This window comes from Mirounga leonina, unplaced genomic scaffold, assembly GCF_011800145.1.
Source record: "Mirounga leonina isolate KUSES-001 unplaced genomic scaffold, KU_Mleo_1.0 Mir_197, whole genome shotgun sequence".
NCBI classification, from domain to species: Eukaryota; Metazoa; Chordata; class Mammalia; order Carnivora; family Phocidae; genus Mirounga; species Mirounga leonina.
The window spans coordinates 5,518,132-5,532,590 of NW_023270494.1; the positions used below are offsets into that span (position 1 = coordinate 5,518,132).

The window sequence follows — 14,459 nt, forward strand, 5'->3', positions numbered from 1 at the left end:
ATACCAGTGCACCCAAAATATGAGCGACATCATCCTGTGTGGAGAGCCTGAGATGTGCACAACCTATGAGCCTATGTGCCCTGTCTCAGAGGTGGGAACTCAGAACCAACACAACACCGTCCCAGCAGCAAGCTCTTCCCACGGACCTCTGCTCACGCTCAGGCAGCATTTCCTCTCTTGGAGAGGAGCCGCTTCCTCTCTTGACTGCATCCCGCTCATGTCCCCTCTATTATTCTGAATCACAAACCCAGGCCTTTGCCTCCACACAACAGTGACAGTCCTACATATGCTCTCATGTCCGTGCTCCTCTGCCTCCCCGACTAGACCATGGCTCCATACCAGCAGGGACTGTTGAGCTCACAGTGTACCTATAACTCCGCTCAGTAACTACATGGAGAAAGAGTGAATGAATGTGCAGCCAGTGAGGGCTACAATCAAGATGCTTCCAGAATAGGAGCAAGTCAGACAAATGTAACACAAAGCATCTAAACCTGACAGACTCAACATGAAATGTAACAGCCACCTCCAAAGCTGGAAAGATACTAAGAAATCAACGTGCTGCCCTGATCTCTGGAGTGAGATTAGGGAGCTCCCAGCCTGGTCAGAATGTCAAACGTGGCTCAGAGGCTCAGGCTCAGTGTGACCAGGAAGCCCAGCACCCTCAGCGGAGATTATTCCTTATCTCCTCCAACAGGAGGGGAACTAAGAGCAGACGCGGCGGTTTGGGTACTGAGCTGCTTTACGTGTTACCTCAGCGAACACTCACACCAGCCCGCCCACGAGAGGGAACCCTGCCCGCGGTGGTGGAGCGTGCAGCTCTCCACACCCTGCTTCCAATGGCTGTGATTGACGTGCCCGCCAGAAGGCACAGTCCATACCATTCTAACACTTGTGTTCAGCAAATAGCCTTTGGGGTTACAGCTAGGTCTGCCTGGTGCCTCTGTTTACCGGGAAGGCCACTTTGAGCCTATTCAGATTTTTCCCTTTGCCTCCGGTGAAGCTGGCTGTTGTGAGTCCGCTTCCGAGCGCTCTGGGCGACTGCGCAGAACCAGCACACTGGCAGGAACAGCACCCAGGCCCTGGCACCTGAGGCCACTGCTTCTCACTGCACAGCGGCCCTGTGCCCAGCACTCCACCCATGTTGTTTCATTTAAGCCTCGCCACCGTCTTAGAAGGAGGATGCTGCCATTATACAAATTTTAAAGCGAGGCAACTAAGAGAGGCTAAGTTGCTTGTCTAGTTTTACCCAGCTAAGGGAAACATGGGACAGGGACCTGACCCACCTCCAAGCCATAAGCCACTTGCTTCAACCTCATTCTGCATTGCCTCTGGCTGTGGACAAAGCACTTTCCAAAAGCCCAGATCCTGTCCCAGGTCTCAGAGACACACACACTCTCTTACCCAAAGATCCATGTGATGCTGAGGTCCCCAAAAATGTGTTTTCTGACTGGCTCAGGTGGCCCTGGGGCTGCTGCAGGAAATGTGAGGAGAGGCTGACAGGAGGGGACGGGGATGCTGAGTGGAAGGAAGCAGAACTGCCCAAGGAGCCAGGGATGTTCACGGGTGCAGAACTCTGCAGCAAACTGCCGCCTGGAAGAGAGGCCCCGGAGGGCAAGTAAGGGCAGGGCAAGCGATGCGGAGCCACACCAGCAGGGGGCAGCTCATCTGCCCATCTTGGGCCAGGCTGGACCCCTACGAGAGCCCTCCCTCGAGCGCTGCCCGCCCGCTGCCCACCCGCTGCCCAGTACCAATTGTGATGCTGCCTGGGTGGGGCACCGTGCTGTTATCGAAAGTCTTCTCTAGGGCGGCCACCCCAAACTCGTTCAGGTCCAGGTCATCCAAGGCAGACTCTGGAGACAGACAGATTGGGGTGTGAGCCTCCTTGCCTCCTGAGAGGCCACACCACCCTGAGGTTCCAGGCCTCGCCTCCAGGACCCACCTGCCCTCCACTGCCTCCTCTTCACGCTCAGTCCCACTAGACCCATGCTCTCGAGCCTCTGCCTGTCGGGCTGCCGCTCTGCCAACACGGATGCCCTGAGCTATCTGCCTCGCCAAGTCCGGCTCAGAAGGCGGCTTTTCCGAAATCTTCACTGATACCTCCGGGGGACCCAATGCAGGGTTCCTGACTCTGACAGAGGTCTTGTCTCCTGCTGTTACAGCTCACATGTCTCATCCCTGCGTTCTCTGGGGGCAAGCAAGCCTCTGGGCCCTCAGTGGCTACTGCAGAGTAGGTGCTTGACAAATATCCCCTGCCCTCTGCTGGACTAGACTGGGAGGCTGGGAACAACAGGAACACCCTGTCTGCATCCCTTAACATCCCAGTGCCTAAAACACGATCTGGCACGAAGTAGCACCCATAAATGACTGCTGAGAGAGAAGGGCAGTGGCTTCACATGGCCAGGAACTCTGAGGACAGTTGCGCAGGTTGTTCACTACACAACGATACCTAGTGAGAGAATGAGCGAGGGCTGAATGACCTGCGTCGTGGAATGAGACTGCACTTGTCCAGAGGAAGAGTTCTCTCTTTCTAATTTGCACAACAGTGCAAACTGAAGGGCTACTTTCCTATAAGGTCTAGTCTTGGGCCACACCTTGGGCTCATTTTCCCTTTTCAAAGGGCTCAGAGTGCCCACCCTCTAACTCTCCCAAGATAAATGTCTAAAGTGACAAGTACGCTGGTTTGAATCTCACTCCAGAGACCTAGTTTCTCTAACTCCAGATCCAGTCCTGGACTTGGCAACAGAAATGGCCTAGTTACCTATGACTGACTCTACCGTGTCGCTGGTGGGATAGAAGGGCAGAGCATTTGCATTCATGCCAGGGACGCTGCTGGTGCCTGCAGGGCTAGGGGGAGTAGCTGCCAGGCTGGAGGTGATACTAGAAGAGATGCTTGAGGTCAGGGGGCTGCCCACGGGAAGGATGCCCAGCATGTCCTGCAACGAAAGAGTGAGGAGGAAGCAATGGGATGCCCGCTCATGGAGGCCATGGCCAGGGGCTAGAGATGGGGGCTGGGAGGGGCAGAAGGAAATGGTGCGTTCCAGCTCTCATCCGGATGCCCCCATGCCCAGACAGGACCCCACCCACTCGACACCTTGTTGAGAGGCTGGAATTGGAGAGCTGGGCCTTGCAGGCTGCAGGGCCCACTCACCCTAAGTGTACAAGTCCTACAGTAGGGGAAGGGAGAAGTCAGTCCAGTGCCTAGCATAGTACGACATTCAAGAAATATTGTTTTTGACTGATGAGTGAGTCCAGGAGGTGACAGGTTCCAGGGCTTGACCCCACCCTCTCTGGATTTGGGGCTAGGGCCCCACTTTAGCCCTGCCCTCAGCTTGTGGGGAAAGCAGTGGCCCCACTCCCTGAGGCCAGGGATTCTGGGCCTGTCCTATCAATAGCAAGTGCCAGAAGGGGAGACACGGGGCTGAGAGCTATATACCTGTTTGGGCTGAAGCAGAGGCTGCTCTTGACTCCTGGGCTCTAGTGAGTGGGGTTTTAACTTGGCCTGAGAGAGAAAAGTCAGAGAACAGGAGATGAGTGTGGTCCTAGGGAGGGCCCCTGAGTCCAGGAGTCCTCCCAAGCATCAACCTGCCATGGCCCACTAAGGCTGACGGCACCTGTCACGCAATTCCCCTCTACACCACGTACCCTGCTCTCCCTCCCCACCCTTACTCCTTTCCCTACCGTAGGAACCAGGGGAGCTGTTCCTCTTCTCCCTGGTGACTCCAAGCCTCAGGTAAGACCAATTAGAGACCCTCTGTCCTGCTCCCCAAGGCCCTGCCACTCCGTCAAGGCAGCATAGGGCAGGGGAAAGACCAGCTATGGGGTCAGAAGACCGAGATAGGAGTCCCTGCTCCTCTATTAACTGGCTCCGTGACAGGTACCTGGCTATGCTAACCTTCCTGTCTTCGCTTGTAAAACGGGACGGCCTCACTCCCTCTGCTTAGTGTTGCAGAGGCTGAAGACAGGGACCTCCTAGCTCCCAATCATGTTCCCCATAGTTGGGCCAAGACAGCCCTCCAGGGCTTCTCCTGACCCATGCAGGGAGAAAGCTAACCTCACTGGGCTTCCCCTTACATCCCTTACCTGGCATTTAAAATTTTTCAGGTACTCAGCTCCCACCTGGTCTTCCCTCTCAAAGCCAGGAGCCTTCTTATAGCTGCCAGGGGCGAGGCCAGACTCCCCAGGGAAGACAATGCCTTCCAGGTTCGGGGGCTTCCTGATGGAGCCCGGGGGGGAGCCACAGAGATTAGATGGGCTTCCTAGATTGCTGTTTCTACAGAGGAGCTGCAGAGAAGAAAGGGAGCGGCTTTGTGGGCACAACGTGGGTTGGGGCATGGCCCACCCTCCACCCCCTCCTCAGAGGGAGATTCCTCAGCAAGGGGCTCAGTTCTGTTTTCATCTGCCAGTGGGCAGCAACTACCATGCAGGGACCCCGAACCTCAGGAGGAAATTATGTGGGAGTGTGACAGAAGGCTTGTGTCCCTTCTACCAGCTCTATTCAGGCTGACCCACACAGGCTCTGGGTACACCACCCTCTACCAGATTTTGAAAGAAAAACCCTGGGGCAGAAAGAGTAGAACCCCCTTGGCCTGAGGCAAAATACCAGGGCCCACCAAGCACAGGCTGGGAGGGAACTGGGGGCATTAGAGGCAGGTGTTGACTCCTGGCTAGGCATGGTGCCCACCCACTCCCTGGACAGGCACGTACAGCGCTGAGGTCAGGGGCATGTGGGCTGGAGGGGCTCACAGGCACCGAGTCTCCGGCAGCAGATGGCATGTACAAGACGGGACCCGGCTGAGTGGGGCTCGACACAGCTGAAGAAGGTTGTAGATCGTCACTGAGGGGTGGCTCTGCAAGAAACAGGATCAGGGTGTCAGAAGGCTCCTGTGCCAGCTCTGTCCCTCCAAAAACACATCTGGGTCTTCTTCAAAGGAGACCATGCACCCCCTGTACACAAAGGGAAGGCTCCTACCTTCTTTCTGTTAATATCGCATACTGTGCACTTACTTTGTACCTGGCAATTTGTATTAACTGTGAATCTTCACAATGACTAGAGGATGCAAATAATATTGTGGTCTCCATTTTACAGATAAGAAAACTGAGGCTCAGAGAGGTAAGGTTAATCTCCCTAGGTGGTAGAGCTAGGAAACAAAAGAGCTGGGATTTGAACTCTGATCTGTACTACTCCAAAGCCTGAGCCATTAATTACTTCCCTGTGTTGCCTCAAGCAGTGGGCCCAGTTGCCCATGGCTGGGGATGACCTCTGTGCCAAGAATATATTCCCCCCTCCCAGGGCCTTCTAATCCCAGAGATAAGGCCTGAGCCTGAGAACAGGTAAACGACAGTCGGAGCAGTGGCTTGTGGTGGACACGAGTTTTAACTTGAGCTCCATCTCCGAGATGGGCAGTGGTGGTCTAGAGTGCAGTGTAAGAACCGAGAGCCATGCTGTCCAATGCAGCAGCTATGAGCCCCATGTGGCTACGAGGGGCTGGTCTGAACTGAAACATGCTGCACCTACCTATTCGAGTGTGCAACAGATTTCAAAGACTTCGTTTGGAGGGAAAAAAAAAAAAAAGTAAAATACTGATTTTTTTACACTATTTTTGAAATGATTATAATTTTGTATTGAATTAACTAAAAATACATTGTTAAAATTAATTTACTTTTTTTTAAACATAGTTACTAGAAAATCTAAAATGACATGAAGGTTGGGGCGCCTGGGTGGCTCAGTCAGTTAAGCGTCTGCCTTCAGCTCAGGCCATGATCTCAGGGTCCTGGGATCGAGCCCCACGTCGGGCTCCCTGCTCAGCGGGGAGTCTGCTTCTCCCTCTCCCTCTGTCCCTGCTTCTGCTCTCTTTGTCTCTCTCTCTCAAATAAATAAAATCTTTAAAAAAATAAAAAATAAAAATAAATAAATAAAAAATAAATAAAATGACATGAAGGTTGCGGTATATTTTCACTGGACAGCTCTGCTCTCAGCAGGACGGAGCGCCATGTTTCATTAGTGACGTCTGCCATGGATGTGGCATGGAGTGGCTGCTGAGATCTGCCTAGTTGGCTCCGTGAGGGCACCTCACCCTGCCTGGGACTGTGAGTGCCTGACTAGGGGCCCAGTCCTGCTCTCTATCTCACGACCTTGGAAGCTCCAGGGTTTGAGGCCATTTCCAGGGGGTTTGTGCAGGGGGGCCCGGAATTTCCAGTGAGGACAGAGCCCGCTGTGGGCTAGCAGATGAGAGGCCGCTCCTCTGACTGAACCTGAGCAGAGGGTGAGGGGAAGAGAGGGAGGAGAGGCCAATGGGCACAGCATACGTTCTACGTGGGCGAAGGCGCAGAAAGGTCCTCGGGGACAGCTGCCCGACTGCTGCATGTCGTTGCACTTGGTGGATTTATAGATCTGGAGGGTAGAGCAGAGGCAGGTCAGGCTTAGGCAGAGAGAGACGGGCAGGCATGGGTGCCTTCAACATAGGAGGGTTAGCTTAGTAATCTAACCTTTCTCCTCCCCATTCCATGCCACTTCCCTAAGTCTCTCCCTACTGACTTCTTGATACTCAAACTCCTGAAGCAGATATGGCTACCCCCATGCCAAGGACACCCTCCCTTCTAGGGTCACAGGTTCAACCAGCCCTGCTTCGGCCCTCACAAAGGGATCTTCTTCATGCTGCTTCTCCACTCAGGGTCTTGGCCAGGGCTGTGACCTCCAAATGTCCCTGGACATTAAGGAAGCCAAGATCACAGGCAACACCCACCCACCATGGGGCACCCTGAGTTGGGATCTATGTCTAACTTTCTACCCACATAAGGTGGCCTCTGTCCATATGTCTATCTCAGGATGTCTTAGCCTCCACGTACCCATGAACAGCATGTGCCTCTATATACCCTATCAGATCTTGGGACACTGACATGGCCCAAGCTATACCATGGGGCCAGTGGGCGGGGGACATACAACAGCGAGGTTGCTGGTACTATAAGCTCTGATCTGAAACACCTGGAAGGGGCTTTCTTTTTTAAATCCTCATGTCACTGGATTGTAAGCATCATGAGTGGTACAAAGCCCAGAATGGCCAGGTCACTATGCCCAGTCCATGCCTTCCCTGTCAGGAGGCTGGGGGGAAACAAAACTGGGAGCAGGGGGCTGCTCAGGGACTATGGGCTCAGCACAAGGCAAGTTACCAAATTAGGGTACAGGGCTCCTTTAGGCACTGTGTGGACGGAGGCCTCTTCCAGGATGCTGTCAGCATGAGCTCTGCCCCATCTGCCCAGGCTCTCCGTTCCTCTTTCCTTGCACCCCCTGGGCACGTGAGGCCACCCCCAGCTCCCCCAGGCCCAGCCCAGGCCCAGGCCCTCCGTTCCTTTTTCCTTGCCCCCCCCCAGGGCACGTGAGGCCCCCCCAGCACCCCCAGCACCCCCCGGCCCCGGCCCTCCTCTTTCCTTGCTCCCCGCCCCAGCCTCCCCAGCCCAGGCCCAGGCCCAGGCCCTCCGTTCCTTTTTCCTTGCCCCTCCCGGGCATGTGAGGCCCCCCTCAGCCCCCCCGGCCCCCCCGGCCCTGGCCCACCTCCGGGTGGAACTGCTGCTCCGTACGGCTATGGCAATACTGGCAGGCGTCGCCGCTCTCGCACTTGCCAGGGTCTCCCCACTCATCCCCATGCTTTACGTTCGGACACGGAGATGACCTGGTCCGGTTAGACGGCAGGGTCAGAGCGACGCAGGAGAGGGAGAGATCAGGAGCTGGGAGTGCCAACTAGATGCCTGTTCAGGACCCCTCCCCTGGTCTCCCTGCTTCACAGGGCCAGGCTCACAAAGAGAAAAGACGAGCTACACAGTGAGAGCCTTAATGGAGCCGGAAGCCAGGCTCTGCTTCTGTGGTGCAGCACGGCCGTTACCAACAAGAAGGACACTTTTTGTCCCCTTCCGCCAGGTCCTCATGCCAAGCATTGTGCAGCTCCAGGAGGGCCAGGCTATAGCCAGAACTGTACTTCCCACACGATGGCTTGGCCCCGGCAGTCATCCCTCAGGATCAGAACTGGAGGGGTCTTAGAGATGATCTGACCTAAGATCCTCATCTCACACCACAGGAGGATCCCAGAGGACTCCCCATCATTCAGCTTATCTTGCTACTCCCTCCCCTTATACCTGGGCCTTGCAACCCTGCAATCCCCAGGGCTGGCCTCCCGGCCTCCCTGCGAGCACACTGGAAGCAGCCCCCGCCACAATCCCTTCCCTGCCACCCCTCCCTCCCATGACTGGCCTGCCTGGGCCAAAGGACCTGTATTTGTGTTTCCGGGGGCTCCGCCGCCGGTCCTTGCTGTTGTGGTAGTAGGGACAGGCATAACCCTGGCGGCACAACCTCGGGGGCTTCTTGCACGGCTCCGTCTTATAGTTCCCCAGCACATAAGCAGTCTCTACAAAAGGGGGCCAGAGGCAGGGGTCAGGCAGGTGGGGCAGGAGAAGCCACTTGGGAAAGGGTCCAGGAGCTCCGGCCACCTCCTCATGTGCCAATGCCAAGACTGAGACCCAGCAGAGAGGTAAGAACACCATCCCTCACTGGAGACACTCAAGGCTCATAGAATCAAAAAGGGCAACCTCAGAAGGGTCAAGAACACCTTTATATAAACACACCTAAGGGCAAAATGTGTCTGGGAAAGTCCCCAGAAGGGCCCCCAAATGAAAGGGCTGTGGTTGGATGTAAGGTGGGATGAAGAAGTGGCGGTGAGCCAAATCCTTAGGGCAGCTATGGGCAGGAGAGGAGAGAGGACAAACATCTGGCAGAGGAGGCACGGCCATCTGTGGGGCCACCTTTACCTTGCCACCGTGGCTCCTCACTGAGGATTTTTTCTATCATGGCATGGCTCGCAGCCCCAGCCGTCTGGCCCTCTATGCTGCCCTCTACTGTGGTCTGGCCGTTCTGCAAGGCCTCCATGGCCTGGAGCTCTCTGGGAGGAAAGGAGAGGACAGAGCGGGGACGGGGCATGAGGGGGGAAGCAGAGTGCCAGCCCCTGCACTCCATCTATGGCAGTACCCGCGTCAGCAGCCAGGCCCCCACCCTGGCCCAGAGCCATCAGCCCAGCATGGCATCCAGCCCACCTGATGTCGTAGACAGGGGAACGGAGGTCATGGGGCCCGTGGGCAAAAGCACAGTGCAGGCCGTTTTTGGTGCAGTTGCCTTTTGAGTCTGTCTCGTGGATACAGATTCCAGTCTTGTAGTAGCGCAGATGGTATCTGCGCTCAGTGTCCCCTGTGGTCCTGTGTAGGAACGGGCACCTGAAACGTTGGGGGGGGGGTCACTCACCTTTGCCCTTGGAGCCTGGGCAATCAGCCCCTGCCCTCCCCTCCCCTCCCTGTTGAAGGCTTTCCCCATGACCCGGATGGTGCGCTGACTGAGGAGGCCAGCAGTGATGGGCCCTGCTGCGGTAACAGACCCCCCCTCCCACCACCTGTTGGATGCTGCAGCTTGATGGGGGCCCATCAGGGCCCAGGATTCCCACTTCAGCCTGCTCAGCAAGTCCTCTCAGAGGCTACTTGGCCAGGGCCCTGGGCTGACTTGAAGAGAAGCTCCAGAGGGGGGCACACTCCTGGGAGCGCAAGTGCTGGCTGGATCTGCAGGGGTCCACAGAGAAACGGCCTGCTCAAAGCATGGGCGTACCCTCTCATGCCCCAGTGCCTTATTAGGCTGGGGGCAGGGGGCTCAGGGGGTGGGAAGGAATAAGCCTTGTACCTCTGGGAGAAGTGTGAGTGCAGGGATGGTTCAGTGAGCTGTACCCACAGACCCCCAGCAGTGCTTCCCATTACCACCTCTGCAAGGCTCAAACAAGCAGGGTCAACAAATGCTCCCTCTCAGAGTGATGTCCCCAGGCTTGCCTTTTCTTCTCCTTAGCAGAAGAAAAGCCTGTGTAGGGTTTCCCAAAAGTGGGTAAAGAAGAAGGGGCCTCCCCCAAAGGATGGTGGGGTCTGAGCCCAGGTCCAGGCCACAGGAAGGCAGGCCAGGCTGCAACAGTACTCCCAAAAGCAGCCTCTGGTTGGTTTCTCAGACTCTGCTTGGCCTATTCTGAGGGCACCTGACTCAGGAGACATGAGGCTCCTCTGAGGGCAGGCTGCAGGGAGGGGAGGGGGAGTACTCACTCGTCGCCCTCCGGGCAGAGGCCTGTGGCCTCGTCGTACTTGGTGCAGTAGACGTCGGGGCTGTAGTTGAAGGTGCCGTCCCGACGGCGGATGGACCGGCGACGTCTCTGGTTCACGAAGTGCCAGTGGAAGCAGGTGTAGGGCCGGTGCTGAGTGCATTTGTGTTGCACAAAGAGTGGGCACTGCTCCGTGCGGAATTCCTTCAGGTACCTGCAGGGAGAGCCCCCACGGAGGGTAGGCCAGGAGCAGAGACTTAAGCCCCTTGCTTCCCAGCATGAAATTAGCCACCACGGCCTCTGAGGGCCCTACTCTGGGGTGCTAGTTCCATTAGGACACCAGAAGAGGCCCAGAGCTAAGGGTGGACCTCAGCATCCAGACCCTTCCCAGTACCCAGATCCCAAGCCAGCCTGAAAAGCAAGAACCGTCGACCACAGCAGTCAGCCGTCTGCCATGGCAGCCAGTGGAGGGCTTAACCAGTGGCTTAGTTCTGAGCCCTCCCTGAGGTTTCCCAGGCCAAACGGCTGATCACAGGCAAAGGGCTGCAAACAAGAGCATGAGGAACCGCTCCCAAACTCCTGCAGGGTCTTCTGCTGCCCAGGTCTGCCTGCCAATCCCTGGGGTCTCACCTGTCCCAGGAGCAGGGCTGGGGATCCAGGCTGTGGGCTGGGCAGGCTGCTGCTTTGGAACTGAAAGCCCAAGTCACAAGGTGTTCCTCTCAACTACTGAGTCAGAAAATTACTGTCCGACTTCCTCCCAGAGACACTTCCTAGCACTACACAGGTTAGTGCCTGGGAAGGAGCTCCTTTTACAGAAGCATCTGAAGAGACTGTCCCTCCCAGCCTTGCCTGCCCCCAGTGGTCTCACAACTGCATACCTGCAGCAGCTGGGGCTGTTTACGCCCTGCCTAACCTGGGGATTTGGGGGCACTGTCCTTTTGGCCTCCTCCCAACCTTTGTCCCTCTCCTCTGCATGTAATAGCCAAGAGACCCCAACATAGCACTCTCCCATGAACCACCCAGCGGAGGGCCCCAGACCCACTTACCCCCTTACAGAACATGCCATCCATCTGTGTTTTTGCTCACTCTATGTGTCCAGGTGAAGGGTGTCTTAGACTTGGGAGCCCCTACACAGCAGGGACAGGCAGGCAGCACAGTTCTCTTTATTCATTCCCTTAAGCCCTAACAGTGCGGGCAACAAATGGCTCGACAGAGGGCATTTGATGCCAGCAACGAGGATGATTCCAGAAGGCACAGAAGAGCGTGTGCAGAAGGGGGCACAGAGGGAACAACCACCTGACCTGAAGGAACTGTCCAGGCTTGGAGGAGCACCTGAGGCTAGAAGGCATGGGACAAAGGTGAGAGGATGTGGCTCATGCCAGGATACTTGAGGCCTTATTAGTCTGGGCATATAGAAGGTGTAGAGACAGGTAGGTTGAGGGCTGAGACTTTCCAGACAGGTTTTCTTTACTGCTAATGAAAAGTGCTAAAAAAAAAAAAAAATCCTCTCCGCCTTAAAGTATGGAGAAGTGTCCAGGGGTATGTATGGGCCAGGGGAAGCTGGAGCTGGGTGCTCCCTGAAGAATACAAATAAAGGTTTAAAGGGCAGTAAAACTTCCAAACAGTCTGCTGTTCATTCAGCACATATTTATTGATCATCTACCAGGTGCGGGCACAGTGGCAGGCACTGAGGACCCTAATGAAGAAGCAGGTCCTTGCCTTGGAAGCCCATACCTTCATGGGAGAGACATAAAAGTAACAGGCAGAATCAATCAAGTGTGGAAAAGGTTGTAAAGGAGGTTTGCTGAGGGTTCCTTGGGAACCCAGAGTATGGGGCCCAGGCTGGGAGAGGAAGGGAAATGGGGAGGTGCTGGTGGGTGGAAGAATGGGGAAGGATGGGGGCGCCTGGCTGGCTCAGTCGTTAAGCGTCTGCCTTCGGCCCAGGTCATGATCCCAGGGTCCTGGGATCGAGCCCCGCATTGGGCTCCCTGCTCCGCGGAAAGCCTGCTTCTCCCTCTCCCGCTCCCCCCGCTTGTGTTCCCTCTCTCACTGTGTCTCTCTCTGTCAAATAAATAAAATCTTAAAAAAAAAAAAAAAAAAAAGAATGGGGAAGGATGTTTTAGGCAAAGGGCTAAGTATGAACTTAGAGAGTATGTCTAGGTCCAAGAGTTCCAAGTACCTTTGTGGGATGTGAGTGGGGTAGAGAGGAACTGGAAAGGGGAAAGGAGGATAAGGTGAGGTGCAGGAGGAGCCAAACTGCAGGGACATCATCTCTGGGTCCCAGGTACATTTGGAGATACCAGGCAGAAACCCAGAAGTCTCCCTAGGGCCTGATGTTCTCCTGTCCCTTTTGGCACTGGAACACAAGGTCTTTCTTTCTGTCTGGTTGGACAGAAAGCTGTACCTCGTGCTGCACACATGTCCCAAACCCTGGCACTGAGATGGGACACCCATCCTCCAAACTACTAGGCAGATCCCTCCTGGGCAGCACATACTCCATCTGACTCTGGACCCACCAGGAGACTAGCTCAGGAGGTAAGAGGTGGAAAATGGGAGAGGAGGAAGCAGAATCCAGGGCCAGGAGCAGAAGAGTGAAGAGTGGTTAGGATTGTCAGATTAAACATGGGACACCCAGTTAAATCAGAATTTCAGATAAACCAAGTATTTCACGGGGCATACTGATAAAAATGTATCCATTATTTGAAATTCCAATCTAACTGGTATCCTATATTTTTATTTGTTAAATCTGCCAACTCTGAGTGGTGCCTGTCTGCTTGGTATCAGTGCCTCAGTAAAAAAACCAGGAGGCCGCCAGGGGAAGTCACCCTGACTTCGGGCATAGTCTGTCCTCTTGGAGGAGCGTCTCAGCAAGCCTGCTTGCTTGGGGCAGCCATGTCCACGGTGCCACACGCAAATACCGGGGCTCCACAAGGGCTCTGGCTGGCAGGGATGCCACAGAGAAAGACAGACACCAGGCAACAAATTATCTCACTTTAAGTCGTAGGTCAGGGACTTGGTACTTTGCTTCCAGTCTCTCCCTTGTCCAATTTATACTACACAGCACTTGTTTATTCTTCCTAGAGCCCAAATTTAATTCTCACTTTCTTAGAAGTCTTTAGCTTCCCCCAGTAGCTCCAGATAAGCACCAACCATTTAGCCTGGCATTCCAGGCCTAAACATCTGGCCCAATACTTTTTTTCCAGCCTTAATTCCCTTGATTCCTCTCCATTCCAGCTGCTAAAACTGGAGTCCTTGGTGACTTGCAAATAGATCTTTAACTCTTCTTTATGTCCGCTTCCTTACCTGTAGAAATCTTTCAAGGCTGAATTCAATGGTAATAAATCTGATGCCACCACCTCCATGTTACTTTCCTTGACTTCCACCTATCCTCCCCTTTCTGCCCTTGTCCCTAGTTAAAAGTTAATCTCTAAGTTTTGCCAGCATGTTCTCTAGACATTTTTATAGCCTTTATCCTGCAATGCATATTAATAATCTGTACATTTTTCTCTACTACTAGATTATAAAATCCTTGACAGCAAGTAAGAACTGAATACAGTTTGCTGAATGAATACAAGAAATGAAGTCACAGTAGGGCAGAGCCCACAAAGCAATACCGACAGCTTTATGATGCCGCCAGCAGGCAGAGCACTGAGAGGTGAAAGCCTAATCCCTATTCCCTTGTGGAAAGTACCACACAGCAGGAAACCTGTAACTCAGCAGATAGGGCAGAGTGTCCTGCAGAAAAGCCCCTCATGAGAGAAGGGGCTGAGTGACCAAATTTACACAGGCAGAGAGCCCACTTTTAACCAACTGCAATCAGAGGAGATAAATTTCTAACTTTTTGCTAAAATCATGAATGGAACTGTACCATCTGCTACCTAGGAACCAGAATGTTTGTTCAGAATTTCCCATTCTCCCTCTCCCACTTGACCCTCTGCTAACAGGCAATACAGTACCCAGAAGGCAAGGACAAAACCACTTAGAAATCACTTTCTATTTTCATGGATTGAAATTCAACAAATTTTCAGTGGACATGCACAACTGTCACTGTTAAGCTCCAATCCATCTCTTTCATTTTAAGGCTTTGAAAGTTCAAGATCTAAGAAACTAAATAGGTTGAGATTCACTCTTTAATTCAACAGGAGGGAAAACACACCAACTACTCACTCCCCCCCGCCCCAAACTCTGGGGAAGGCACAAGGGCCACACAACTAAGTGCTTCATACTCCCATCTCCCAGGAATACCTGCACTCAAGAATAAAAGCCAGTAACATAGAATAGTTTCAAACTGCAAGGCCTTGGTGAGCTACTATGGCCAAAATCAGTCCAGAAACCACACAGGCCCTGGGC

General features: G+C 54.2%; 1 protein-coding gene across 10 annotated transcripts in view; it reads right to left on the minus strand.

Moving 5' to 3' along the window:
* Positions 1–14,459, minus strand: part of UNK (unk zinc finger) — a 34,661-nt gene that overhangs the window by 4,503 nt on the left and 15,699 nt on the right. For 6 of the 10 annotated variants that reach the window (XM_035026006.1, XM_035026000.1, XM_035026002.1 and 3 more), the window contains 12 exons: positions 10,114–10,323; positions 9,079–9,255; positions 8,797–8,927; positions 8,261–8,396; positions 7,550–7,667; positions 6,307–6,391; positions 4,705–4,847; positions 4,081–4,281; positions 3,434–3,499; positions 2,759–2,933; positions 1,749–1,850; positions 1,402–1,590 (listed from right to left, as the gene is read on the minus strand). In XM_035026006.1, coding sequence (XP_034881897.1) covers positions 1,402–1,590; positions 1,749–1,850; positions 2,759–2,933; positions 3,434–3,499; positions 4,081–4,281; positions 4,705–4,847; positions 6,307–6,391; positions 7,550–7,667; positions 8,261–8,396; positions 8,797–8,927; positions 9,079–9,255; positions 10,114–10,323 — 1,733 coding nt within the window. Of the gene's footprint in view, positions 1–1,401; positions 1,591–1,748; positions 1,851–2,758; positions 2,934–3,433; positions 3,500–4,080; positions 4,282–4,704; positions 4,848–6,306; positions 6,392–7,549; positions 7,668–8,260; positions 8,397–8,796; positions 8,928–9,078; positions 9,256–10,113; positions 10,324–11,155; positions 12,080–14,459 lie in introns of those variants that run through there. The other 4 variants (XM_035026005.1, XM_035026004.1, XM_035026003.1 and 1 more) reach the window with 3 other exon arrangements.